The 24,939-nt window shown below is 47.2% G+C and overlaps 2 protein-coding genes and 1 long non-coding RNA gene across 7 annotated transcripts in view; 1 reads left to right on the top strand and 2 right to left on the bottom strand.

Moving 5' to 3' along the window:
• LOC115251653 (uncharacterized) overlaps positions 1-8,662 on the bottom strand; it is a 41,197-nt gene extending 32,535 nt beyond the window's left edge. Inside the window, exon 1 of the long non-coding RNA XR_003890167.1 lies at positions 8,395-8,662. This is a non-coding gene — a long non-coding RNA (uncharacterized lncRNA). The remainder of the gene's footprint in view (positions 1-8,394) is intronic.
• Positions 8,663-15,568: 6,906 nt separating this feature from the next.
• LOC101076771 (C3a anaphylatoxin chemotactic receptor-like) lies at positions 15,569-19,156 on the top strand. 2 transcript variants are annotated; one of them, XM_011617591.2, is made up of 3 exons: positions 15,569-15,698; positions 16,799-16,976; positions 17,226-19,156. In XM_011617591.2, the coding sequence occupies exons 2-3, from the start codon at positions 16,806-16,808 to the stop codon at positions 18,111-18,113; spliced, it is 1,059 nt and encodes a 352-aa protein (XP_011615893.2). In that variant the 5' UTR covers positions 15,569-15,698; positions 16,799-16,805; the 3' UTR covers positions 18,114-19,156. The 2 variants fall into 2 exon arrangements, with proteins under 2 accessions (XP_011615893.2, XP_029700480.1); XM_029844620.1 differs by having other exon boundaries at positions 15,605-15,698; positions 16,848-16,976.
• Positions 19,157-19,584: 428 nt separating this feature from the next.
• Positions 19,585-24,048, bottom strand: LOC101076312 (zinc transporter Slc39a7). Of its 4 annotated transcripts, none has more exons than XM_011617593.2 (9): positions 23,862-24,048; positions 22,770-23,328; positions 22,252-22,420; positions 21,768-21,839; positions 21,480-21,614; positions 21,295-21,381; positions 20,469-20,665; positions 20,061-20,346; positions 19,585-19,991 (listed from the first exon to the last, which is right to left on the bottom strand). In XM_011617593.2, exons 2-8 carry the CDS (start codon positions 23,316-23,318, stop codon positions 20,092-20,094), a joined length of 1,464 nt encoding a protein of 487 aa, XP_011615895.2. In that variant the 5' UTR covers positions 23,319-23,328; positions 23,862-24,048; the 3' UTR covers positions 19,585-19,991; positions 20,061-20,091. The 4 variants fall into 4 exon arrangements, with proteins under 4 accessions (XP_011615895.2, XP_029700445.1, XP_029700447.1 ...); XM_029844585.1 differs by having other exon boundaries at positions 19,585-20,346; positions 22,770-22,966; positions 23,021-23,328; positions 23,862-24,047; XM_029844587.1 differs by having other exon boundaries at positions 19,585-20,346; positions 22,770-23,000; positions 23,055-23,328; positions 23,862-24,047.
• Between the last annotated feature and the right edge of the window lie 891 nt (positions 24,049-24,939).

Raw genomic sequence — 24,939 nt, 5'->3', positions numbered from 1 at the left:
TGTAATTGTTGCCAAATTTATTTTAGTGTTTTATTTTAGTCAGACGTCTCTGAAGCCGTGAGGAAAAGTGCAGTTAAACACCGGGAATGAGACACAGTCCTACTGTTTATATCAGAGCTGAGAGACAGAGCAGGATGCTGAAACAAATCTGTGGCTGGCATCTTGGAAATGTATCAATTACTGAGATTTAATCCTTGACAGGAGCGATCCCTCCTCCTGCTATTGATCCAGTGTGACAGTTCTGCTCGTACTGAAGGATCCAGGCGGACAGCCGCCTGTTCCAGACACCTCCGGGGTGTCATCCATCTCCCAGCCTGCGTCTCTGAGCAAACCCAACACTTTAATGCTTATTTAAATGGGACAGCGGTCATCAGTCAAGACAAACGGCCCATTCAGGCCAGCATATCTCCAGCAGCAGCAACAAAAGAGGAACGGCAGCAGCGACAGAGGAGGAGCAGCAACAACAGATCAGCTGCAGCAACAACAACAGAGCAGCAACAACAACAGAGCAGCAACAACAACAGAGCAGCTGCAACAACAGAGCAGCAACAACAGAGCAGCAACAGTGACAGCAGCAGCAAAAGAGCAGCAGCAGCAGCAGAAACAACAACAGGGGAGCAGCATCAGCAGAGGAGCAGCAACAACAGATCAGCTGCAGCAACAACAACAGAGCAGCAACAACAACAGAGCAGCAACAACAGAGCAGCAACAACAACAGAGCAGCAACAACAGAGCAGCAACAACAACAGAGCAGCAACAACAACAGAGCAGCAACAACAGATCAGCAACAACAACAGAGCAGCAACAACAGAGAAGCAGTAACAGCAGCAGCAAAAGAGCAGCAGCAGCAGAAACAACAACAGGGGAGCAGCATCAGCAGAGGAGCAGCAACAACAGATCAGCTGCAGCAACAACAACAGAGCAGCAACAACAACAGAGCAGCAACAACAGAGCAGCAACAACAACAGAGCAGCAACAACAGAGCAGCAACAACAACAGAGCAGCAACAACAGAGCAGCAACAACAACAGAGCAGCAACAACAGAGCAGCAACAACAACAGAGCAGCAACAACAGAGCAGCAACAGTGACAGCAGCAGCAACAACAGAGAAGCAGTAACAGCAGCAGCAAAAGAGCAGCAGCAGCAGAAACAACAACAGGGGAGCAGCATCAGCAGAGGAGCAACAACAACAACAGAGCAGCAAAAGAGCAGCAGCAGCAGAAACAACAACAGAGGAGCGGCAGCAGAGGAGCAGAACTGACACTGACCTCCTGGAAATACTGTCGATCAGATGGGCAACAGGAAACACCCAACTGTTGCATCTACAGCACAAACACAAACATCCTGGACATTTGCATAAAAACTAATTTAACTGATTTCAAGAGGAAAATCCCAGTTGAGGGTCCAGTAGAGTTCAGATCTGATCTGGTCTGCAGGCTATGAAAGACGAGGAGCCCTGGTCAAACCGAGAACCATGAGCCTGCGAGCTGCCTCACACTGACAGAATCTACTCAGCTTCCGGTTTAAGAGTCGACGGTCGAGACTCGATACAGACTTTTATATTGTAAAATGCTTAAACTGCTACAAGTTTGTCACGCAGGACCCAGATGTTGCATCGAGCTGTCATCAGATATTACGAAAGGAGGAAAATCAGTGATGCTCAGTTTCTGACTTTGAGTGTGTGTGTGTGTGCGTGTGTGTGTGTGTGTGTGTGTGTGTGTTTGCTTTTTTTGGAGGCTTTAAAAACTGCAGTCTGGGCAATGCTTTAACGCTGATGGAGCAACGGTTAAAATGTAAAGAGAACTGGCTGAAAAGCTAAGGTACATCATCGGAGACACGCTGGGTCTGCTGCGTTCTGGTGTCTTCCAGGTTCTTCACCAACGCAGCCATGCTAATGCTAACACTTATTCAATCTGGTGAATTGATGCTAGCGGTCGCTGGTCTCAATGAGGACATTCTTGTAGAGGTCACACATCAATCGCCCAACAGAACCGGTTTCATTTCCTTTCCCTGCTGCAGTAACAAAGAGGAATGGACGAGCGTGTGGACGAAAAGGCCAGCAGGGTCCCAGCGAGTGCAACTGGGAAAGGGGAACGTGGAACTTAGTCAATGTCCAACGGTGGAGCGCTCCTCCTAAAGAGGACCGCTGGACACGTCACCGATATCAGCAGAAAGCAAAAGAACCCTGAATTTACAAGAACGGAAGATTATTGACTGTCTACATCTGATTTGTTTCTCTTATTCTGGCACTGAAATATTGAATCCTGATTTTTTAAAAAGGCCATGGGACAGTTTTAGCAGAACAGGCTGTGGTGGGATTTCTGAGCTGGAGCTGTGAAAATGCCATCACTGGTGTGAGTGACTGATCTCAGACCAGCTCTGAATGTGGTGAATCAAAGTGTCTTCAGCAAAGCATGCTGGGTATGAAGCCCGGGAGCACATACCAGCTATGACAAATGCAGCTTTGGTGGATACAAATTGAATTATTCCGACTCAGAGGCATTGGACTGGATGAGGAAAAGATCATTGGTTTGTGTTCTGCTGTCCATCCTTCATGCTGAGCGACAATGACAACAGCAAAGGCGAAGCAGAGGTCACCATCCATCATCATGCGCCACGTGAAATTCATCAGCATTTTTGTCTGCCTGTTTGTTTGTTTGCACGCGCGCGGCAGAGGAAATTAGAAGGACGGAGCGGGAGGAGGTTTATTTCAATCCTGGCCTGATCAATGTACGACAGGCGGAGGGGAGAAAAATCAAAGAATGAGGAACAAGGTCAGGAGGAGAGAGAGAGCGAGAGAGAAGCAAAATAGTGTGGATTCTATGTCAAAGTCAGTGTGCAAAGGCGCAGCTCAGATGTCCAGTTAGCTGGATTACTTAAGCCTAACGTATATTTTAATTTCAAACCATAAAAAGCAGTCCTTTAAATATCTCTGTCCCGATACCTCTGAGGGAGCATCGTGTTAGCATTGATGCTAATCAATACATCCAAACAAAAATGCCTCCCAGTAGGAGGTTACATCATCGACGAACAAACGTTTTAGCATCAGTTATTTTCACGATGACCTACAGTAGCAGCTAGAGAAGGTGAACTAAAGGAATGAGCCGTGATCACCGTCAAAGCGTGTTGGTAACTAACATTAAGCCCAGATAGTAACGAAGCCCTTTGTATTCAGATAGTTGCTCCTCACAGGCACCGTCTCTTTTGTTGCTAAAGAGGTGGAAGTGAAGCTTTTCATATCCGAGCATCATTTGTGAGATTGTTGGGGCTCCGTGGAGGCCAGAAGCTTCAGCCAGGATTTTGCCTGCAAGACTCTGGTTCCGCCTCAGAGCTCAAGGCAGCCGAGTCCCAGGTGACCTGTGAGGTGTTTAAAGCAGCTCTGTGGGCCTGCAGACGTGACCAGACCAGGTCAGGGGCCCCGGAACAGGCTGTGGATTCCATCAGCCTCCAGGCCCAAAGGAAAACAGGAGGAGAGGATGAAAAGAAGAGAGAGAAGAAGAGGAAGGAGAGAGGGGGAGAGGAGAAGGGGGCCAGCTGGTGTGTCTAGAGAGCCTCAAGAATCATCCATCTATCCTTTATCTCACCTGAGAATATCAGGTCATCACAGGTGAAACGTCATGGACTGGTTCTGCTGCTGAAGGCCTCGAGAACCTTCATGTCTGGTTGACACCGTGTTTAACAGGACGATCCCACTTTACGCCTCACAAACCTTCTGAGAACAGACGACTCCTCCGACATGGAAATATTATGTTAAGCGGTTTATTAATGAAGACAGAAGATCAGTCAGAGGGTGGCGTCGGCACATTAACCCCAACGTGAGCCAGAAAAAGATCCAACAAATCCAAGATTCACACAGAGGAAACAAAGAATTTAGCTTTTCAGAGTTTAGAATTTTAGCCCAGACTCATTCTTCTAATGAGTCTAATGCAGATGTGGAAGGACGGAGGAGCCTGAGGACAGAACCGTGGCCTCCTTCTGAACCCCATTTTGCCAACTTCCCTAAAATAACCTTTGGAATGTCGTGCACGTGATGCATAAATTACCGACGGTTAAAACACCAGGGTGATCCCTGCTCCCTCCCCTTGTCTTCATTGAGGACTTTCAGGAACATTTTCAATGGCTCTGGCTCCCAAAGCTGAGAATCTGAGGGGATTTTCACACCCCCTCACCTATTATCACTGTCGTCTTTGGGGAGCAGGGGTGGGGGGGGGGGGGTTGGGGGGGCGGCGTGGTGCCAGGGACTCCCCTCTCACCAGACGCAGCCAATGGGTACAAACGTTTGGCATGGTAAGCAGCCACTCTGGCAGCCGATGGACTCTGAAGGTTCAGGGAGAGGTGACTCATCACTCACCGATGGTAAACACACAAACACGCGTGTTCACAGCTGCAGGCTGCAGACGCAAACGCCAAAACGCCGCCACCAGCTGCAGCCCCGTATGTGTCATGGAGGGAGGACACTGCCTGCTCTTGGAGCCAGGGTGCAGAAACACGAGCTTTCGCTGGTGCGGAGACTCCCGCCTGAGCCGGGCTGTGCAGTTAGCCTGCTAGCAGGACTATAACGCATCCACGAGAGATGTTTCATCGTCCTTGAAGATGAGTCCAAGGAGAGTTTGAGGCTGCAGCCCGAGAACGACGCAGTCAAAAACCTTCAGAAAAACTTCTGCGATGTTTTTACTCTCTCGCACAAGAACGCGACAACAATCGGGATGAGGATTCTCCTGTTCCGGGAGTCGGACCTGGGGTCGACCCACTTTGATACGTCTGAGGAGCCAATTCAGGCCGTAACAGGTGACTCGTCCGTTCGCGTGAGCAGCGTATTGGACAACGCAGAGGACTTCCTGCATGCGAACATTTACACTTTTGCTACATGTTACTTCTGTGGCAGAAGAACCAAAACATTGACCACTCACTCTCGAACATGGTTATGGACGCTATAGCTGCTGGAGATGTAGACGTGGGACATCAAGGGACACTTACACTCATTTGCACCATCAATCTACAAAACCTCAAACGTCACGTTGCTTTGGTGTTGCCTCTTTGCTGCCCCCACAGACCCCCCAGTGGTACTGCAGAACGAACAGCAGGAGGAACCTGTCCTGAACTTGGACATGGTCTAAATTTTCAACCCTCTGCTCTCAGATGAGAGTTGACCTTGTCGGTGGTTCCTCCCCAGCAGTAAATGCCGTGACCTCCGTGTTAGAGTGGATGAATGTGCCACAGTCTCAGTTAACCAGGAGGATTATTCAGATGAGTCATTTGCATTGCAAATGCAAGTATTGAAAGCAGGCTAACATGCCCTTCAAATAACTTCTGCTGTGGAAGAAAAAAGCCCTCCCACTTCTCCTCCCTGCTAAAATAGTTATAAGGAGGACATGAAAGAGTCTGAACATCACCATCAAGCCCAGTTTGAGTCAACTGGGCTCCTCTGGGACACAGCAGACGGTGTCAGGATCATTTCATGGACACTTTTTTTTCCAGGGAATTCAACATGTGATTAGTTGATTCTGTTGCTCCCACTGGCTCACTTCTTTAAAGTAGCGATGGTTTCTGCATGTTCTCAGCCGCTGACAGAGCTTCAGAATTAACAACCTCCTCAGGAAACACGCCATGAGAAATAGTCTTCTTAAAGCTGTCCCAGAAGCTGGAAAGTTCTTTGTTTTTCATGCTGTTTACTAAAAATGTCTGAAGCATTTCTGAAGCCTGAACACAACGGGTAGCTGCAGGAGCCCTGATTTCATCTCCATCGCAAACAAAACCAGTCGGCCAGAAGCTGTGAAGATTGTTAGCTTATTGCTAATGATGACGCTAGCAGAGGCATCTGAGCAGCGCGCTGTGACCTCCTCGGGCCAGAAGCGAGCAGGAATCCAGAGCCAGCAGTCGTTCCCCCAGCATGGACTTCATTATCCTCGGTGAGAGCCTGAAAACGTGCGCACCCCTGCAGCTCCAGCCCAAAGCGGCCAAAACTCTGCTTTGGTTACCGTTCAGACCTGCAGCATCAAACTTCTCAATGGTTCCTCTCATCTTTCTGATTTGTTGGAGTTCTGTCCTTCTGTCTGGAAGCTCCTGAGTGAGTTCCAGGAACTGAGAAACTGAAACCAGGAGCTCGTTCAGGTTAAATTATTCAACCCTTCAGAATATTGTGTTTCGGCAAAGATGCAGCGTCGGTCATCGCTAACCAAGTTTTCTAAATGGCCTTTTGTGTGAGCAAAGGTGAAGAGGAAGACGCCGGCCTCTTCTCCGGTTAATGAAGTGCCGCTTTTCCAGCAGCTGACATCAGTATGCTGCTTCAGCTCAGTCCTCCACCCAAGCAGATATCTTTCATTCATTATTGATGTTGTGTGAGAGCAGCTTTCCCCTGAAGGCACACCAGGATTCCCAGAGCCAGAATCGGCATCAAAGGCTTCTCTATAATCTCGTCTTCTCTTTTCCCACCCCTCCGCTCCCTCGCTCGCCACATTACACGGTCCATCGTATTCATTCGCCGTACAGTACGTGTTTAATTATGCCGTCACTTGTAGATAATACGATAGCAGGAGCGGAACAACGCCGTCTATTTCTGCTTTTCCAAATTAAGAACTCAGTTTCCATGCACGAGAACACTGAAGACTAGAACACAGAACCCACGTTCGTCATCTCCCGTAGGAACCTGCAGCGGTGGACACCAGTAAGCACAGGTTTGACTGGGAGGACTGGTGCAACCATGTGGCAGCAGAATTCTGATTCAAACAGGTGACCTTCTGACCCAAAGTCCCATAAAACACTGGATATAAATAATACTGGGACAGAGAGGGAAAAATGGACTGGTTCTACTGGGACAGAGAGCATACATCGACTGGTTCTACTGGGACAGATAATTTTAATTTTTTTAACAGTTTTTTGCCTTTAACTTAAATGTTCAGGATGAAGAATTTTACTGGACCCTGACAACAAACCAGCAGCTGTGAAGAATCAGAGAAAAAGCAAAAGGGTATGAAAATGTTCCGGTCCATCCAGAACCCCGACCGGAGGATTTAAGAGCTCTAAATGAGACTGCAGGCTAGAATTTTGCTCTTTATCATGAGCAGCTCTGGAACCTGTTCTGGTTCTGTGGGTGAGGCAGGCGACATCAGTGGCGCCGGTGTGACCCGCCTGAGCCATCAGACATTAGCAGAGATCCCTGAGAGCATTTTGCCACCTACTGTCTGACGGCGGTAATCACATGACCATGGGTGTCTCACGCGTGCACAGAATCGTGGGCAAGTGTGTGGCTGAAGGTAGAAAAGAGTCAAAAATGCAGACAAAGACAAAACTGGAGTAAATGGTGAGAAAATGAAAATGTATGGCATCATTAAACTGCTTTGATTCAGGCACAAGGCTCAACATGAAAGAGCAAAAGAAACAGTGGAGTTGCTGATGGAATTAAGCCCATTATTAATGTAGGCTTACTCCAGGCTAGAGCATCTCTGAGCCTCCTCCTTTGATATCTCCCAAAGTCATTAATATTGTATCGTGTAGCTGAAGTCTTAATCACCACATCCAGCGTGGAAAAGCACTTTCCCCCCAGATTTCTCACAGAAACAAGCAGAGCTTCTAAAAAAAATCATTTCAGCCCGAGCTGCCACTGACTTTGAAATCCCAACTGACAGCCTGTCATTCTGTCATGGGAGGGGGGGGCGTTTCCCCATCTCTGCTGCCATTCCACAGAGGACAATGCTGTGGCGCGCATACAAGTGGGTTAATTAAAAGATTCGTAAGTCAATCAGAGAATATTAACATATTGGAGTGTGGCTGCAGTGAGCGGAGGTTCGGAGGCAGGAAAAAACATCAAAGGGTTTAAAGTGCAGGCATGAAAGGCATAAATGAGCTTTGAAAAGAAGCGGCGCTGCCGCAGCCTGCAGCCTCTCGCTGCCTCCCAGGTCCCGCCACCATGACGACAACCGGATCGGTCTCTTCACAGAGGTGTGATATTGTTTTCTATTCCATCTTCCTCTGTCCTGTGGGTCAGTGGTTGAAAACTTGAATTTTTTTGTGTTCACCATCAGACGTATTTACACCAAAGGGACGCGAAAGCACCGTTGTTTTGTCAGGTCCATGCAGAGGTGAGCAAGAATTCTGCACCTGAGCTCAGTTTGGAATCAGCCCGGTTTGGGGTCAACAGGTCGCACATGTGCCGCCCTCATCGGCGTCTTCAGCCAACAGTCAGCGGACAAAAGCAGCAGCGCAGGGGAGGTTTTGTCTGTCTGCAGCTTCCAGACGCACCAACAACACAGCCTCTCACGCAGCGCCACACGCACGCCTCCCGTTGTGTCCCACTTCACCTGACTCCGCACATGCCAGAACCGAGCCGCGACAAGTTTCCTTCCACTTTCTCACATCTTTGTTTGCGCCACAGATGGTTCACCCGGACAAACTTACCCGCATCCCGCAGCGGCTCCTGACATCTTAATTCTCCGGCTCGTATCCGCGGTTAAAGCTCCGGAAGCGACACCTCTGCCGGAGATCGAGTCGCGGTCCTCTCCTCTCGGGGAGGGGAGGTGAAGTCCTTTTGGCACAGGGTACCCGACCCGTCGGCGCGCCGCTGCTGCGCGCAAAACACGGAGCTTTCCTTCCAACGGGCGCGCGTTCGCCGCGCGAGAACATGGGGTCTGAACCCCGCGTGCAAGGAGCGCTCGTCAAACTGACACCGTTAACCACGTGACACGAGCTCGCCCCCGCACAGCAGGGTTCACGCGAGACGGACCGAACTCTGCCCCGCGGAAGCGTTTGCGACAGAAAAGTGGGAATTTAACGACAGGTGGCGTCAAGTCAACACGTGACTCGAAGTTCACTATTCAGCGATTGAACCTGAATTTCTAAGTCTGAACTTGTCCTGATGCTCACTGGTGTTTGTCAGGATTGACAGTCAGTAACAGTGAGGAACACGATATTTTAAACCTACACTTTCTGATCAATGTTGTTATTTGATGAGTTTTTCACTGGTTGGTTTATTTGGGGGCCACAGAACCATGAATCCACCTGGAGGAGGATCAAACTCCACCTGTAGCTTCAGATAGTTGAGGATTCCAGTCAGTCGCTGAGTCTCAGTCCTCCACAACAGTATCGATTATCAACAACAGTATCGATTATCAACAACAGTATTGATCCTCCACAACAGTATCGATCCTCAACAACAGTATCGATCCTCCACAACAGTATCGATTATCAACAATAGTATCGATCCTCCACAACAGTATCGATCCTCCACAACAGTATCGATTGTCAACAATAGTATCGATCCTCCACAACAGTATCGATCCTCCACCACAGTATCGATCCTCCACAACAGTATCGATTATCAACAACAGTATCGATCCTCAACCACAGGATCGATCATCAACAACAGTATCGATCCTCCACAACAGTATCGATCCTCCACCACAGTATCGATCCTCCACAACAGTATCGATTATCAACAACAGTATCGATCCTCAACCACAGGATCGATCATCAACAACAGTATCGATCCTCCACAACAGTATCGATCCTCAACAACAGTATCGATCATCAACAACAGTATCGATCCTCAACAACAGTATCGATCCTCCACAACAGTATCGATCCTCCACAACAGTATCGATCCTCCACAACAGGATCGATCATCAACAACAGTATCGATCCTCCACAACAGTATTGATCCTCCACAACAGTATCGATTATCAACAATAGTATCGATCCTCCACAACAGTATCGATTATCAACAACAGTATCGATCCTCAACCACAGGATCGATCATCAACAACAGTATCGATCCTCCACAACAGTATCGATCCTCAACAACAGTATCGATCATCAACAAAAGTATCGATCATCAACAACAGTATCGATCCTCAACAACAGTATCGATCCTCCACAACAGTATCGATCCTCCACAACAGGATCGATCATCAACAACAGTATTGATAATCAACAACAGTATCGATCCTCCACAACAGTATCGATCATCAACAACAGTATCGATCCTCCACAACAGTATTGATCCTCCACAACAGGATCGATCATCAACAACAGTATTGATAATCAACAACAGTATCGATCCTCCACAACAGTATCGATCATCAACAACAGTATCGATCATCAACAACAGTATCGATCATCAACAACAGTATCGATTTGTTTACCTGAAACCAGTTCCAGTTCCGTCCCAGTTAAAACACATGAAACAGGTGAACTCTGAACTCAGACAGTAAAACTATTGTAAAGCCACTCACTGGACGACGGAAGGCCGCGGAGGGAGGGGGAGGTAATTGGCCACAGGTGAGGTTAAGTGGGTGGGAGGGAAATAAGAGCAGGAGGAAGTGGGCAAAAATGAAACGCTAAACTCAGTTAAAATAATCTCTGTCCAGTGTGTTGCTGTCCATCCCGTTTGAACCCTGATTGGAGGCTTTTACCAGGTTTGTGAGCTCCACTGAGCTCTGCAGCAGCCAGAGGAGCTGCTGTTAGATCACATCTGCTGACCCACTTACTGCAGGAGCTGTGCTGCAGAAGAAGCTGCTCCAGCTGTACAGCATGTTTCTGTCAGAGCCAGCCCCAAACACACACAGTCCCCTCTCACTGTCCTGCTGGCTGTTGGCATCACCCACGATCATCAGTGTCTTTCACACACTCCCTTTTCCCACAAATGATCCAACTTTGACTGAGAGGAGCCGCTGATTGCAGAAAGACTCCAAAACCCCTCTGAGCAAGAGTCTCTGAAAGCCTCAGAAAGAACAGAGCTGATTCGGTGGGTGAGAAGGTATCATGCAGAGGAATCTGTCCTGCTTCCCGCAGCAGCTGAACTCAGAACCCGATGCTTCAAGGATCCACTCGACTGAAAACATGATGTTCCTGATGTTCCAGATGTTTGAAGGGTGCATTACAACCAGTTTAAAGGTGTTTTCACCTGCTGTTGAAGCTTCAGTAAGGAGAAGCAGCTATGTTCTTTTCTACTGAAGAATTCTCAACTGAATTCATCTCAAGCTATTTCAGTTAAGATCCAATTTGTTTTTAAAAAAAAAAAAGATTTTATGCAGGAATGAGCTTAAATACAATCTAATGTTTTAGGAAGTTTGGATAATTGCAGTCAGTCAAATTAGAGGAAACCTGTTAAAAATTATATAAGTAATTTGTACCAAAATAAAGGGCTTTCTTTGTTTTTGTGGCTGAGCAAACGTTCCTGAGTGCATGTTTATGAAACTAAAAGCTTAAAATTCATCCGTCTGTTTTATTAGTTTAGGAGCATCGTGACAAAACGACAGAAGAACATCAGATAAAAGCATAAAACAACTTTCAGAGGCCAACAGTGTCACAGGAAAAGGAAAAGATTGTTTCTGTACTTTCTGGCCATTATTCACCAACTTTCACACCAAATATTCAGGAGCTGTGAGCTGATGGGGTCACAGGTTCTCCACCCTTTGCTGATGAACACAGAGGGACCAGAACATCCTCCAACCTGAGGCCTCACTACAACTCTGCAGTAAAGAGTTTGTGTCAGGACAAAATCAAAGTGTCATCAGGAGCCAGTTAGAGTCACTTAGTCTCATACTCCTGCTGCTGCCGTGCTCTGATGCTCAGAACCTGAAGAGCAACGCTGCTGCCGTGCTCTGATATGACTGTTTGCCATCTTAATGCCCCCCCCCCCCCTCCAAGCCCAAGACAGATTTAGTGGCAAAAGATGATGTCGTTATCAGCACCGGGCGCTGAGAGAGCATTCCTCTTCCTGAAGATTCTATCTGCAGCCTCCTCTGCAGACAGCAGGAGAAAAGAGAGCAATGGCGGCGGAGGGCCGGGAAACTCCTCTTTTTGACACCGTATCAACTGGGCGCTCCTTATCGCTCCCGCGTGCTGCTGAGCCAGACGATTGCCGGAGCGGTTTTATTCACACAGGCCCGACACTCAATAAGTCTCCCACACCCCCTCCCTCTGTTAGCTGTCAGCGCCACTGTAGCGACACAAGAGCCGGACGACGCAGATGAGCCGACCTACAGCAACAGATCGAAGTGAGCTGTGATCTAAAGAAAACCCACTCCTGACCTCGTTACTGAGGTAACAATTTGATTCCAGGCGGCAGCAAAGGAAGAACAATGAGTGTCTTTATTTAAAAGTGATCAACTCAATTACAATAAGTAGCTCACAGGTGAGGAAGACCTCAGCTTCTGCTCCTCCGCTCACCTCCGCTCTGTTCGTCTGCATTCACACATGAGGCCTGTGTGCTGCATAATGGTGCACGTGTGAAAGGGGCTGCATAATGGTGCACGTGTGAAAGGGGCTGCAGGAGATTCTCCTCGTGCTGCAGTCAGCTCAGAGGAAACACAGAAGCAGCTGAAGCTGGATGGGCAGTCCTGATGTCTTTCATCCCGATGTCTTATTCCAGATCTTATCGTCCTGGATCTGCTGTGGGGAACCTCAGCTGACCTCCTCGGGCACAGACTCAGACTTCATCACTTTGGTTATCGGCTTTTCTGGAAGTGATACCTAGATCTTCTCCTCTCCTAGACAGGAAGCGATGTCTGTCCCTCTGCTGATGTGAAACCAGGAGGACGTTTCTGCACTGGGAGGATAGATGCGCCCCGCTTCCACGCTGCTCAATCACCAACATAATTACACCATCTGGTTTTGCCGCATGCAGCCTCTGATGGAGGATTTCTCCGGACCAGGCTCGGCCTCTCTTCTACACTTTAAGTACTGTTGTCATCGCCGTTGGTTCATCAGCTTCTGGCCTTCCTCCTCCAGCTTCACACCGGCAGCACAGGCCTGTATGTTCTGCTGAAGAATGTTAGCGAGCGAGGCTTAATCTCTGTCATGTGTCAGCGTGACGGCTCAGCGTATGCTGCTCTAACAGTTCAGGATTATTGCAGTGGGCTCATCTCCTCACAGACACGTTTTTTATGTTCTCTCAACCACAGATCAGCTGTATCTGTTACTGAACATCGATATCGGAGGTGAAGCTACGGTGGGGATACGTGGCACCGCAGCCCAGAGCCTTTGAGGAGCTCCTCTGTCATCCAGCCTCTGGTCAATGTGTTGGAGCAACAAAATTGATATTGATCTTCTGCTTTGACAAAGTTTGATGGGAGGCAGAAAGGATGGATGCTCTTTAAAACCTTCCAGATTCAATAATATTCCAGACTGCCACAATACGGATCACCAGGTAGCTTATTAAGAAGTATCTGACTGACTCGACTCACTTCTTCCTGTTCTAAGTGATGATTCCAGGCCTGGAAGCTCCTCCACAGGTGCGACTTCCATGTTATTAACATGTTATCTCAGACACACTCCACGCAGATCAATGCCCACTTTGTCCCGAGGCCTGGGGGGGCTCTTACTCGCCATTGATTGTCAGAGGAAGTGGAGTTGGCAGGTCTGTGCCGGAGAAAGTAATGACTATTGAGCTGATGTGAGGGGATAAGCTGCAGCTCAGCCTGGTTTAGTGGACAGAAATACAGTGGAGGCGAGAGGGGCTGCAGAGGGCCCTGGTCCTGAGGAGACGTTCCTTTAGTTTATTGAGAACACGTGGAATGGATCACAACACTGTTTGTGGCTTTCACAGCACGACAAAGTGGAAAACAAACTTTCCCATCTGAAACCGCTGAACTGGTCAGGAGCCAACAGCAGGAAATTAAAATGAACAGCTGTTCTACGTCTCCTTCGGTGTAACGTTAGCAAAGAGGATCTCCTCGCAGAAGCTTCGTCAATGGAGCGTCTGCTGCCCCGGTTTTGCTCGTTTCCTAGTGACAGTGTCATCATCTGCGGTGATGGAGGAACATCATGATGGATGAGTTTGGGCCGCAGTCTCATCAGGCCCTGGACGATGTAATCTAAATCTCAGAGGAACAGGAGAACAATCAGGTGGGATGGCTCGCTCACAGAGGAAGACCCTTGAATGCGTCATGGCAAAAACAGAAGATTATCACCAAACCCTGGAAACACCGACAGGCAGCTTCATCTAAACAACCAGCAAGCTTCATTCCTTTGTTCCCGAGCAGCTTCTGAATGGGGCCCAGCAGGAATCCTCCGATGCTGGCGGTAAAGGATATTGTGTTATTTTTGCTCATCACAGATAGATGAGGGTCCGCGTTCAGCCTGTGGTGTGTGATTCCTTATCTCTGTCACCAGGCAGGGGTGTGAGCTCACCAGGACCATCTATCTGAGTTTGCAGCACAGCTCAGGGGAACTATTGAACAGGTCAACGTGAGGGCAACTCAGGAGACAATGACACCCGAGCAGATAATGACACTGTAGAATACGGTTGCCTGGAAATGTCCGTCCTTTCATCAGAGCTGTCGCATGTCGAGGGAACAAGAGTCGTCCGTCCACGTCTGCTGCTGGATGCTGCACATGTTTCCTTGATCTGAACTCTGTGGAGGCTCACAGGGGGAGAGTTTCTCCTCAGGCCAGATTAAGACAGTCTGAGGCTAAAGGTCTGAAATAAAAGACTGGCTTACCCGTGTCCTCCTGATGTGTCTCACAGATGGAACACTGACATCTAAGTAAATGTTCCTTCTCTGCAGAGCAGCCGACAGTTTCAAACCACATGATGAAACTACCCGTAAAACTGTCTGAGGATTAGTTTTGTTTGAGAGCAACACGCTGGAGTGTGGTGAGACCGACTTACAATAGTGGGATCCACGGGAGCTGATGTAATTCAGCTGTTGCTAGGCAATTACAGTTCTTCCAAACTGTCACATTCACTGTTGAGACTTTGACAGACTGCACGTAGTGGTGGCTGAATCTGCATAACCGACCTCCCCTCTTTATATCAAATGCAACAGCTCAAGCAAATCTTTTTCAACAACCCCCACCCCCAGCACTGACTTTGCCATGTTGTTTGTACATGTTGCAGTTTTACATGTGACCACTTGGGGGCAGCAGTCGAACACGGTAGAAAAATTACTGGTTTTTTTTATTTCAATCAAGTATTACGTCATATTTTAACAAATAAGATAATCTTTTTTAAAATAAGTAATAGATTATTGGTTAATGTTTATGAAACACTTTTTTGTTCAAAATATAAAAAGCAATTGAATCAATACAGATGTGCAAATTGCTTAAGAAACAAGGAATAAAATAAATAAATAGATTTCATTACAAGAGAATAGACAGTATATTTGTATTACATGAGTTTGTTTAATTTATATAACAGCATTTGGTTTCTGTTAAGAACCTTCATTTCATCTTGATGCATTTATCTTTGCATTAGTTAGTAGTTTATTGACAGTATGGTTCGGTAATGTTTCTGCTGTTTAAAAGATATGCACTCTATGTAAACATGTGTGCAAACATGCGGTATCTTTATGATGTGTGTTACAGGCTATTTCAGTCTTTGTCAATTTATGCTGTGTCTTTTTACACGCATTTTTCTTTAGAATTGGGTTGAAAACACCTGTGATGATCCTCTTATTTATGAGTTTATCAATAATTTGTGAACAATTTTGGCTGAGACAAACTTTGCTGCACAATTGTTAGTTCTTGTTTCCTTTGTCGCTTTTCGCAGCCTAGGCCCCTCCCCCTGTGTGTGTGTGTGTGTGTGTGTGTGTGTGTGAGAGAGAGAGAGAGAGAGAGAGAGAGAGAGAGAGAGAGAGATGAATTGTGTTGAATGGTACAGGCAGCTCTCAGGGACATGTGTACCCAGCCTGGAGCAGCACATCTGGGGTCTGCGGGCGTTCAAGAGACCAAAACCCAGCGCTTGACCTCCACTCAGTCATGTGAGTATGATGGTTCTCTTGATTACTTGATGGAGTTTCCAATGTTTGTGTCTGGATCTGATGTTGGTCTGCTGGTGGATCCAGACAGGAACCAACCAGACCAAAAGCTTCAGATTCCAGGTGTTTGATCAAAGAGAAGAGAACAGCAGGGACTCCCCTAAACTTTCACCCATCAGTCACCCATCTTTCCATGGAAAGAGTCTTTCGAGTCTTTAGTCTCTTTCAATGGAAAGATGGGTGACTTCCTGTTTGTGGGATATTTATAGGTCAGAACGTCTTTCTTTCCCCTCATTAGTGAAACAAACAGATATCAGAACAGTTTCTTCTCCATCTGACGGAACCAGTGGGACTGGAAGCAGTTACACATGAGGTGATTCTACCAGGTAGCCTGATGCAGCCGCTTCAGTTATACTGGATTATATACATATATCACATGACATAAAGACTAGACAGGATAGTTTTATTCAAGCTTATCAGTCATATGAGCAACAGCGCAGTGGTTCCCTTCTGAAGAAAGATGAAGTAAACACAGAACGAAACTGCTACAAATACAGAAGTGTATGTATGTGTGTGTGTGTATATATGTTTGTGTTTGTGTGTGTGTGTGGGGGGGGTGTATATATGTTTGTGTTTGTGTTTGTGTGTGTGTGTGGGGGGGTGTATGTATGTGTGTGTGTGTGTGTGTGTGTGCGTCTGACTCAAGTCTGACTCAAAATCATCCCTGAGTAAATTAGATGTAAGAATTATTGTGATCAAGTTAAATATATATATACTGTATATATTTATCTTTTAAACATTTGTAGGTTTGATGCTTTTGTTTTTCCGTTACAGTCCTTTTTTAGTGCCTCTCTCATCTTTCTCTTCCTGGATCAGCAGTTTCTGCTCATTCTGTTCCACTCAGACTGGGATTACTGGTGTTTGGTTCATTTCTGGGAATAACATTTCCTTACAAATTCACATTGGCAGCTCCTGGTTGTCATCTCTCCGGTCCAGCGTCATTGGTTTCCATGGCAACTGCCATTACGACATACGTCTGACATAGGTTGCGTCTTTGCTGGATTTGTCTTTTTCTCCCTTCATCCATGTTTTCTCCTTTCCAGTGGAACAATGTTCCTAAACACGTCTCTGTCTCCTCACATCCTCAATAAGAGGCAGGAGGGCAGCGGGGACATCGAGGCCATCGCTGCCAAGGTCGCCGTCATCATCTTCACTGTGACTGTCCTGTTCGGCCTTGTGGGAAACGCCATGGTCATTTGGGTGGCTGGATTCAAGTTAAAGGTGCGCAAAGACCAGAAACCACCATTTTGTTTCACTTGACCTCAAACCCGCCCTGATGCGTTGGCCACCAAAGAAACAGGCGCCATTGTCCCTTTAATCTGATAAACTAACACCTGACTGGCTGCTCACAGCTGATCTGATCTGAGGAGCAGCAGAGTCCAGGTCCAGGAACCAACCAGGACCCTGAGCTCCCCAGAGGATCCGCCAGCGTCAACCTTTTTAACACTCGGCTGTTATTCTGTTTTTCAGCCCAACGTCACCAACGTGTGGTTGGTGAATCTGGCCGTGGCCGACTTCGTCTTCTGCTCCACGCGCATCCTGTCGCTCATCAAGAAGCTCTTCTACGACCACTGGCCGTACGGCCTCTTCTTCTGCAGGTTCAACGGTTTCTTCAAGTACGCCAACATGTTCTGCTCTGTGTTCCTGCTCGCCATCATCAGTATGGACCGGGTGCTCTGCGTATGGCAGCCATTCTTTGCCAAGCGAAGAAGAACCCTACTGGCCGCCAGGACGGTGGCCATTGGCGTCTGGATTGCGGCCGTCATCCTCAGCACCCCCTACTTTGTTTACCGCCGCGTCTCTATGGGTAACAACAACCTGAGTCGGTGTTCTACGGGTGTTGACGACGGGCAGAGTAGCACTAATGTAGCGCTGTACACCAATCGCTTCCTGTGCGGCTTCCTGCTGCCCTTCATAGTCATCCTCGTTTGTTACATCCTGGCCGGGGTTGGTATTCGCCGGACCCGCCTGTCAGGAAAGTCCCGCCCCCTGCGCATACTGGCATCATTGGTGATCGCTTTCTTCGTGTGCTGGGCGCCGTACCACTGCATCCAGCTGGTGAAGCTGGTGGATGCGAAGAACGAGGCGGTGAAGATTCTGTCTCCGCTCACGTCGGCTGTGGCGTACTTCAACAGCTGCATCAACCCGCTTCTGTATTTCTGCATGGGGCTGCAGGGGAGGGGCCACTTCAGGCAGAGTCTGACAGGGGTCTACAAGAGGGCTCTGGAGGACGACCTGGAGAGACAAATGATGCAGTCCAACGAGCAGTCTCTGGACGACAGCACCACGTCCAAACACAGCACCGTCATGGCCACAGGGCGGAGCCTAGCAGTGAAGGCCACGCCCACTTTTAGTTAGAGGCCTTTTGTTCGGGTTTGCCCATTGGGACAGGGACGCATGGATCGACTGCAGCCTCTTTCTCAGAGTATTCCAACTAAAGTCAGGAGAGTGTTTCCATCCTGTTTGTCTGTGGGGGCGGGTCTTAGGCCGATGGGGGGGGGGGGTAGCCAGTAACTCCCAGCCCCCCCCCCCCGACTGATCCAGGGTCACGCTGAAGCAGAATCAAACTCTGATCAGTTTGGACAGCCAAATTAAAAACACACACAAAAGTTCCCACCACTGCAGCGATGCCAGTGACCTTTGACCTGCAGCCCTCCATCAGTGGGTGGTAAAGCCTCGGAGATGAGGAGTCTTTTCTGATATTTGGGCCTCAGCGACCAGCTGCTCTCATCATGTTTGAACGTGTTATGTGGTCGACCAAATTAATGGTTCAGCTCTGGCGGTTTCCTGTCTCCTCCCATTTCTAGCATCAGACTAACTCACAATAAAAGACGCAAAAACATCTTTAACTTTCAGCTCAATATCACACATCCTCTAAAATTCTTACAAATTAATTGCTTTGGATTTCCAAATGCAAAACTTAAAAGATTTCCTTTTTAAAAAAAACAAAAACATTAAAACACGATTTTTAACCACTGAAAGTGCTTTTTAGTTTCTTGGGTTTGTTTCAGGTTGAAGTGAAGTGAAAGCAACAAATAAAGCAGCACCATCCGCAGCAGCAGTCTGCTAACTAAACCAGCCTCACTCAGCTCCTGTCTCTTCTTTTGGTTTCTGCCTTCAGAAGCTTCGAAAAATACAACCTGAGATTGTGAAATTGACCTTCGTTTGAAATGGTGAAGTTGTGAAATAACAGATGAAATAAACAGATAACGTAAAAAGCTGAAGTGGAAATGTGGCGAAACTACTTTTCGTCCAAACATTGATAGAAAGATAATTAAAAGTTACTTTGCATCTCACTCCTGTACGATGAAAAAAAAAACATGTTTTATGTGAATTAACTCAGTTGTTTATCTATAATTACTGTTAAACTTCTGTTTTCAAACTAAATAAAGTTAAGACAGTGAATCAGAATTCTTTCATGGACTCAGTATTTGCTGATCACTGACTCCTCCTCTGCTGCTCCTGTTGTGAACGTTGATGCAGCTGCATGTTTTTACTCGTTCATCTAAAAATATCATGTTGATGTGCCAGTTAGCTGCTGAGGCTCAGTGATGTCAGAGTGTAATCAGGCTGTAAGCACAATAACACAGATCATGGAAAAGTCTAATAAAGAAAAACACAGAATAACAGCATAAAATCGCCATTTTAATAGCGGTTTTCAATCCGAGAATATTAAATTCAAATAAGCGACTAACGCGGACTTTGGGTCCCTCTTGTGGCCATTTTGCGATATTGCACCACATTAAACTACTGCTCCACCACTTTTAATAATAATATAAATATATTAATATCAAGACTAAAATATTTGAATGAGAATAAAGATGTCAGCTGAAGTCATAAGTGGCAATTATTTATTTTGTGGAATGTTAAAATATTCACATCCAACAGAGACGGACATGTAACAGAGCAGCTGACTAAAGAGAGAAAAAAGCATTCTCTGCTCTAAAAAACATAATCAGAAATGTCATTTCAAGCATCAGACACAAAAATGGAGGAAATGGAAAAGGGGGGGTGTTGTGGCTAACGCTACATTTAAAATTTGGCCTGCTGTCGACAAACAGGAACAGGACCAAACAGCCGAGTGAAATTTAGTGGACACGGTTTGGCCTCAGTCAGCAGAGGTTCAAAAAGCTTATTCAGCGACTTCACAGACACGGTGGCTCCGGATGGAAGTTTGGAGCACAGATCAGAGAGGTGACCAACGGCTAAATACACCAAAACCCTTCACTCCCGGACCTTTGAGTCAGAAAGGAGCTGGTAAAAAGACAACACACCCCTCGTAAGCATTAATCCACGTAAACCCACCATTTCCTGTCCTCCTTCTGGCCTTCCCGTCTCACTCGTACTCCGCGATCACCACCATCATGCCGACTCCAAACAGCAAAGCCAGAATCTCCATCACAGACTGGCCGAAACTGGAGCGACCCACCAGCAGTTCTGGGAGGACCGTCACCGTGGCGATGTAGACGAAGCCCCCCGCAGTGAACGGGAGGATCCAGGTGGTCGCTGCCGTGCCCGCGCCCTGCGCCAACAGCGAGCAGATCGTCCCGGCCACAGCCCCAAGGGCCGTCAGCAGCTGGAGAAAAATGGCCTGATGGGAAAGAGGAAGCGGACGGCGACGGTGAGATGCTGTTTCAGGAGGTATCGATCTGTTGATCGGTGATGACATCACCGTTCACGGGACACGTGCAGAGCAACAAACGCTTCAGCCACCTTTCTTTTGGTGCAGCCTGACTGGATGAGGATGGCGAAGTCTCCGATCTCATGCGGGACCTCGTGCAGAAGGATGGTGAGGGTGGTTATCGTGCCGACCGTCGGACTAACCAGGAAGGACGCCCCCATGGCCAGGCCATCGGTGAAATTATGGATGACGTCAGCTGCCAGGTTCAGGTAACCCGACACCTTGATGTCTATGTTGTGAGAGCGTTTTTAAAATCATTTATGTTGTTACATTTTGTAATTAATGCATGATATTAATTACAATTGCTCGTGTTCATGATGGCGTCTAACTGAACATTTTTGTCTTGCTGACAGCGCCAGTAACGCCCTCAGAATTCCAGACTAATACAACAGATGTAGATGTGATGATGCAGCGTTCAAGAACATCTAATAATAGTTACATTTAAGAAAAATAAAACAGATCCGATCATAATTTTTAACTATATTACCTAAAGAATGCAGCGTGGAAATAGTTGCAGAATTCTAACAATAGCAGCAATGATGAGCAGCATTAATGCACGCCACCCTCACTTACCTTCATCCAGAGAGATTCAAGATTATTGGGAGTTTTTTGATCAACACAATTATGAAAATATACTTGTAGTGTATTTCGTATTTGACCACTGGGGGCGCACATTCATTTTTTAAAAGGCAGAACTGCTAATTATAGGGGTAAATAAAGGTTTTCAGACTTTAAGTTTTTAGATTTTCCCATTAAAAGAAATCAATAAAGCACTTTTCTAACATCAGGCCTGACCTGGTAAACCTGAACAAGTTAAAAATCTCAACCTAAATCAACTTAAACTCGACCTAAACTCACCTGTGCAGGGCTCATCTTTTGTGGCCTTTGCCGTCTTCTCCTTTTCCTTCTCGTCTTCGTCATCACTGTGCTTTTCTTTTGGCTTGGCTGAGTATCAAACAGAGGTCAGATTTCCCCCCAGTCCACACCCTCACAGGGAAACGTGCGTTTGAGCAGGAGCGGCAGGCGAGTTTGTGACGACGAACCTTGAGAGGAGCTGTGAGAGTGGCCGTGGCCCTCGTTGCCCTTGAGCAGACGCACAAACTTCTCCACGATCAGAAACGCAACGAGTCCTCCGAGAACCCACAAACCCACCGACATGACGTGATCGTGCTCGGCTCCTGGGAACAGAGCAACCGTCAGACCGCGAGATACAAACCGAGAGCGTGAACGGACTCAAAACCCGACTAAGACAGAACATTTCTGCTCACAGGAAGCAGAAATCACAGAAGTTTAGGGTAAATTCCTGGTGAAACAAGGTAATTAGCGCCCACCGTGGGAGTGGCCATGGGACTCTTCACTTTTGTGGGCGTGTCCGTGGTCGTCTCCATGGTGAGAGTGTGGGGCTGCGCAGGGGAAGAGTAGAATGAAAGGACATTTCATGTACACTCGTCTCTCCAGTCACCGTTCAACATCATTTGAATCAATAAATGTGGGATGAACCACAGGGGACACAGGAGTGAGCCGCCCAGGCTGGAGGGGCAAACGGTCCCGTCCTGCAGGATCTCCGTGTACGGATGTTTTCTCCTGTTTGCGAGCAAACAGGAGAAAAGTGCCTCAAAGCTGCTGCGTGTCAACATGGGCGAACGACCGTTAGAAGAGCTGCGAGGTGTTTTACGAGCTGCTCTCAGGGACACAGACAGTCGGGAACGCCGTCCGAGAAAACTCCCATCAAACTGTTTGGATTCGCTCCATCCGACGTCTCCGGGCACTGAACACAAACCTGTGCAACCGCGAGCAAAAGTCATCAGAGCCTACCCAACGCGTGAGGGATGAGGTGGAGGAAGGCGTCGCCCAGCAGACCCCCCGAGGCGAAGCTGAGCAGAATCTTCAGCAGGTTCTGGTGTTGGTCACTGTTGGACTGAACTGGGATCAGGAACAGGATGAGGAAGGGAGCCGCGCTGATCAGCAGGGTGGACCCGATGGCCTGGAGGAGGAGAGGGGGAGACTTTTATTAAAGCGGTCGAAGCACCTGAGACACACTGAGCTCCTTTAGCCCCTCTGCTGTTTGTCCACGTGACACCGTCCACGACCTCAGCCGGACCAAACGAGTTTTATGTCCCGCCCCTTTTCTAGACACCGTTATAATCTACTCTGAAGTTGATCAAAAAGTCCTCCTTGTGTACATATTTAGCCAGACGGGGTGATAATATTTGCACTACAACTGTGCAGATGACAGGAGGAAACAGACATTCCTGGATTTATCCCTGCAGGGGACAGGCTAGGAAAAGACTGGATAATTCATCTTCACCACATTATTCCCGAGACCACATCACCTGCATCCAGAGCTCCACCATGTCCCTCTGTGGGGCTTTCCTCTTGTCCTTCTTCCACCCCTGAGAGCCCCGGTGGCCACTCTCCTCCTTGTGATCGTGAGCATGTCCATGATCGTGAGCGTGTCCATGATCGTGAGCGTGTCCATGATCGTGAGCGTGTCCATGATCGTGAGCGTGTCCGTGTCCATGATCGTGTCCGTGTCCATGATCGTGAGCGTGTCCATGATCGTGTCCGTGTCCATGATCGTGAGCGTGTCCATGATCGTGAGCGTGTCCATGATCGTGAGCGTGTCCATGATCGTGATCATGTCCATGTCCATGTCCATGGGGCTCCTCTTTGGGGAGGTTGGCCTCAGCGCTCCACTTGCTTGCTCCATGGAACATCTTCACCTCAGGGTCATGGAAATGCTCCTGGTCTCCATGGGAGTGACCATGATGATGGTGGCTGTGGTCACCATGGGAATGGCTGTGAGCAGAGCCTGAATGTAAGTTTAGAGGAAATAGTGAAGATGCGACAACCGCCAGCAGCAGCAGGTGTGGGCATCCCATTTTGGTCGGTCTGCGGGGGAAAATAAATAAAGGAAATAACTTTTCTCTTCCACACTTTATGAAAATCATCATCTGAACATCACAGGAACAAATAGTTACAGGCAACGTTAAAGGAACAGTTTGGCAAACAAACAGCTACTCTCGTTTTCTCCTTTAACTTCCTCAACAAAGTTTACTTTTCATACAAACTGACCAAATCTGCCAGCGATTGTCGCCCCCAGCTGCAGATTTCCGCGTTTTTCCATCAAATGCAACGTTTATAAAGTGAGTCGGAGCATCTGTTGATGCTTTAGGAAACCTTCTGTCATAAACTGCGAGCAGCTGACGCCTCGTCAAGCCACCTGAAGATTAGACCACACGTCGGGTATGAAAGAAAAACAAAGAGTGTCAGATCTTTAAAAGGCGCAGCCTTTATCTGACAGTAAACTGCCAAATCCGATCATTAAACATGGGGAGCCGGCCGGCTAGCTGGCGAAGCAGCTACGTGCTAGCATGCTTCCGCGCCAGGAGGAATCACTGTGAAAGTAAACACTGCATTCTTACCGGGTAGCGTCGGATATCACCAGGCGTCGAGCCGCTGGATCACTCTCTCCTGGCTGCAGAGCAGTGTGTTTGGGGAACTCCTTATAGTTCTCCCAGAGTTGACGCCGTTGTTAAGACGTGGCATTTACTCAAGTAAACGCAACCAAATCTCGCGGGGGCGCGTTCCATTCCGATGGAGCTTCCTTCTATGCTCCCTTGTCGTGTGTCTGTTGGCAAACAAACATGTTTGAAATGAATACGACGTCACCATATTTATGCTGAATCGTGTTTATATCTTTATGCAACTCGCCTTCCACGAATACTGATAAACACATTATTTGTGAAATACAGAAAGAAACCAGAAGATATAACGGTTGAAATATCGCGAGATATCGCGAGGCTTTCCTGAAGTATCCCAGAGGAAAACAGGATGTGAGCTTCGGTGTGCGTGGATTTGGAAAATGTGAAAGTGAAAAAAATGTTTTGAATTTAAGTTTACTGTAGAACCCGGACAAGTACACCGCAATTTTAGGCCAATTATCAGCTAAATTAAATGGGAATCATCTTCCTTCTTTACATAATATAGATTTGGATTACTTCTTTTAAGTTTTCAAGTGTAAAATATTCCCTTTCCTTGGGTGTAATTAAATGTATCTATTGACCTTCATAGGTTCTAACCTAAGCTCTGACATAACCAAAAGTAACCCAGCTCACATCTAATTCCAAAAGTCATCTGCAAACGTAGTTAATAAGAGCCAAAATATGAATAGTGACTTATAACATGTTTGAAATAAATGTCTGAACCCTCAGAATGAAGCCTAGAAAGACCAAAAGAACAATTTTGTTTACTTCTGGGAGCCATATATGAAGATAATAGCATCTTGAAAATAGGGACACTTATATTTGTTTTATTGATTTACTTTATTTTCAATAAAAGTTTCCAATGCCTTTACCTACTACAGGTCTAAATGATCATATCAGTTTTGTATTGTACATTTCAAATACAATACATATATTAGGAGAATTTTTCTAAGTAAATTAAAAAAATATGTGTGACATTTCAAGAGCTCAGAACAGAAGGAGCACTTTATTTTGTGTT

The sequence above is a fragment of the Takifugu rubripes genome, chromosome 12, assembly GCF_901000725.2.
Source record: "Takifugu rubripes chromosome 12, fTakRub1.2, whole genome shotgun sequence".
In the NCBI taxonomy this organism is placed as follows: Eukaryota; Metazoa; Chordata; class Actinopteri; order Tetraodontiformes; family Tetraodontidae; genus Takifugu; species Takifugu rubripes.
The sequence above is the reverse complement of the archived record's forward strand: the minus strand, read 5'-3'. Positions and strand labels throughout refer to the sequence as shown.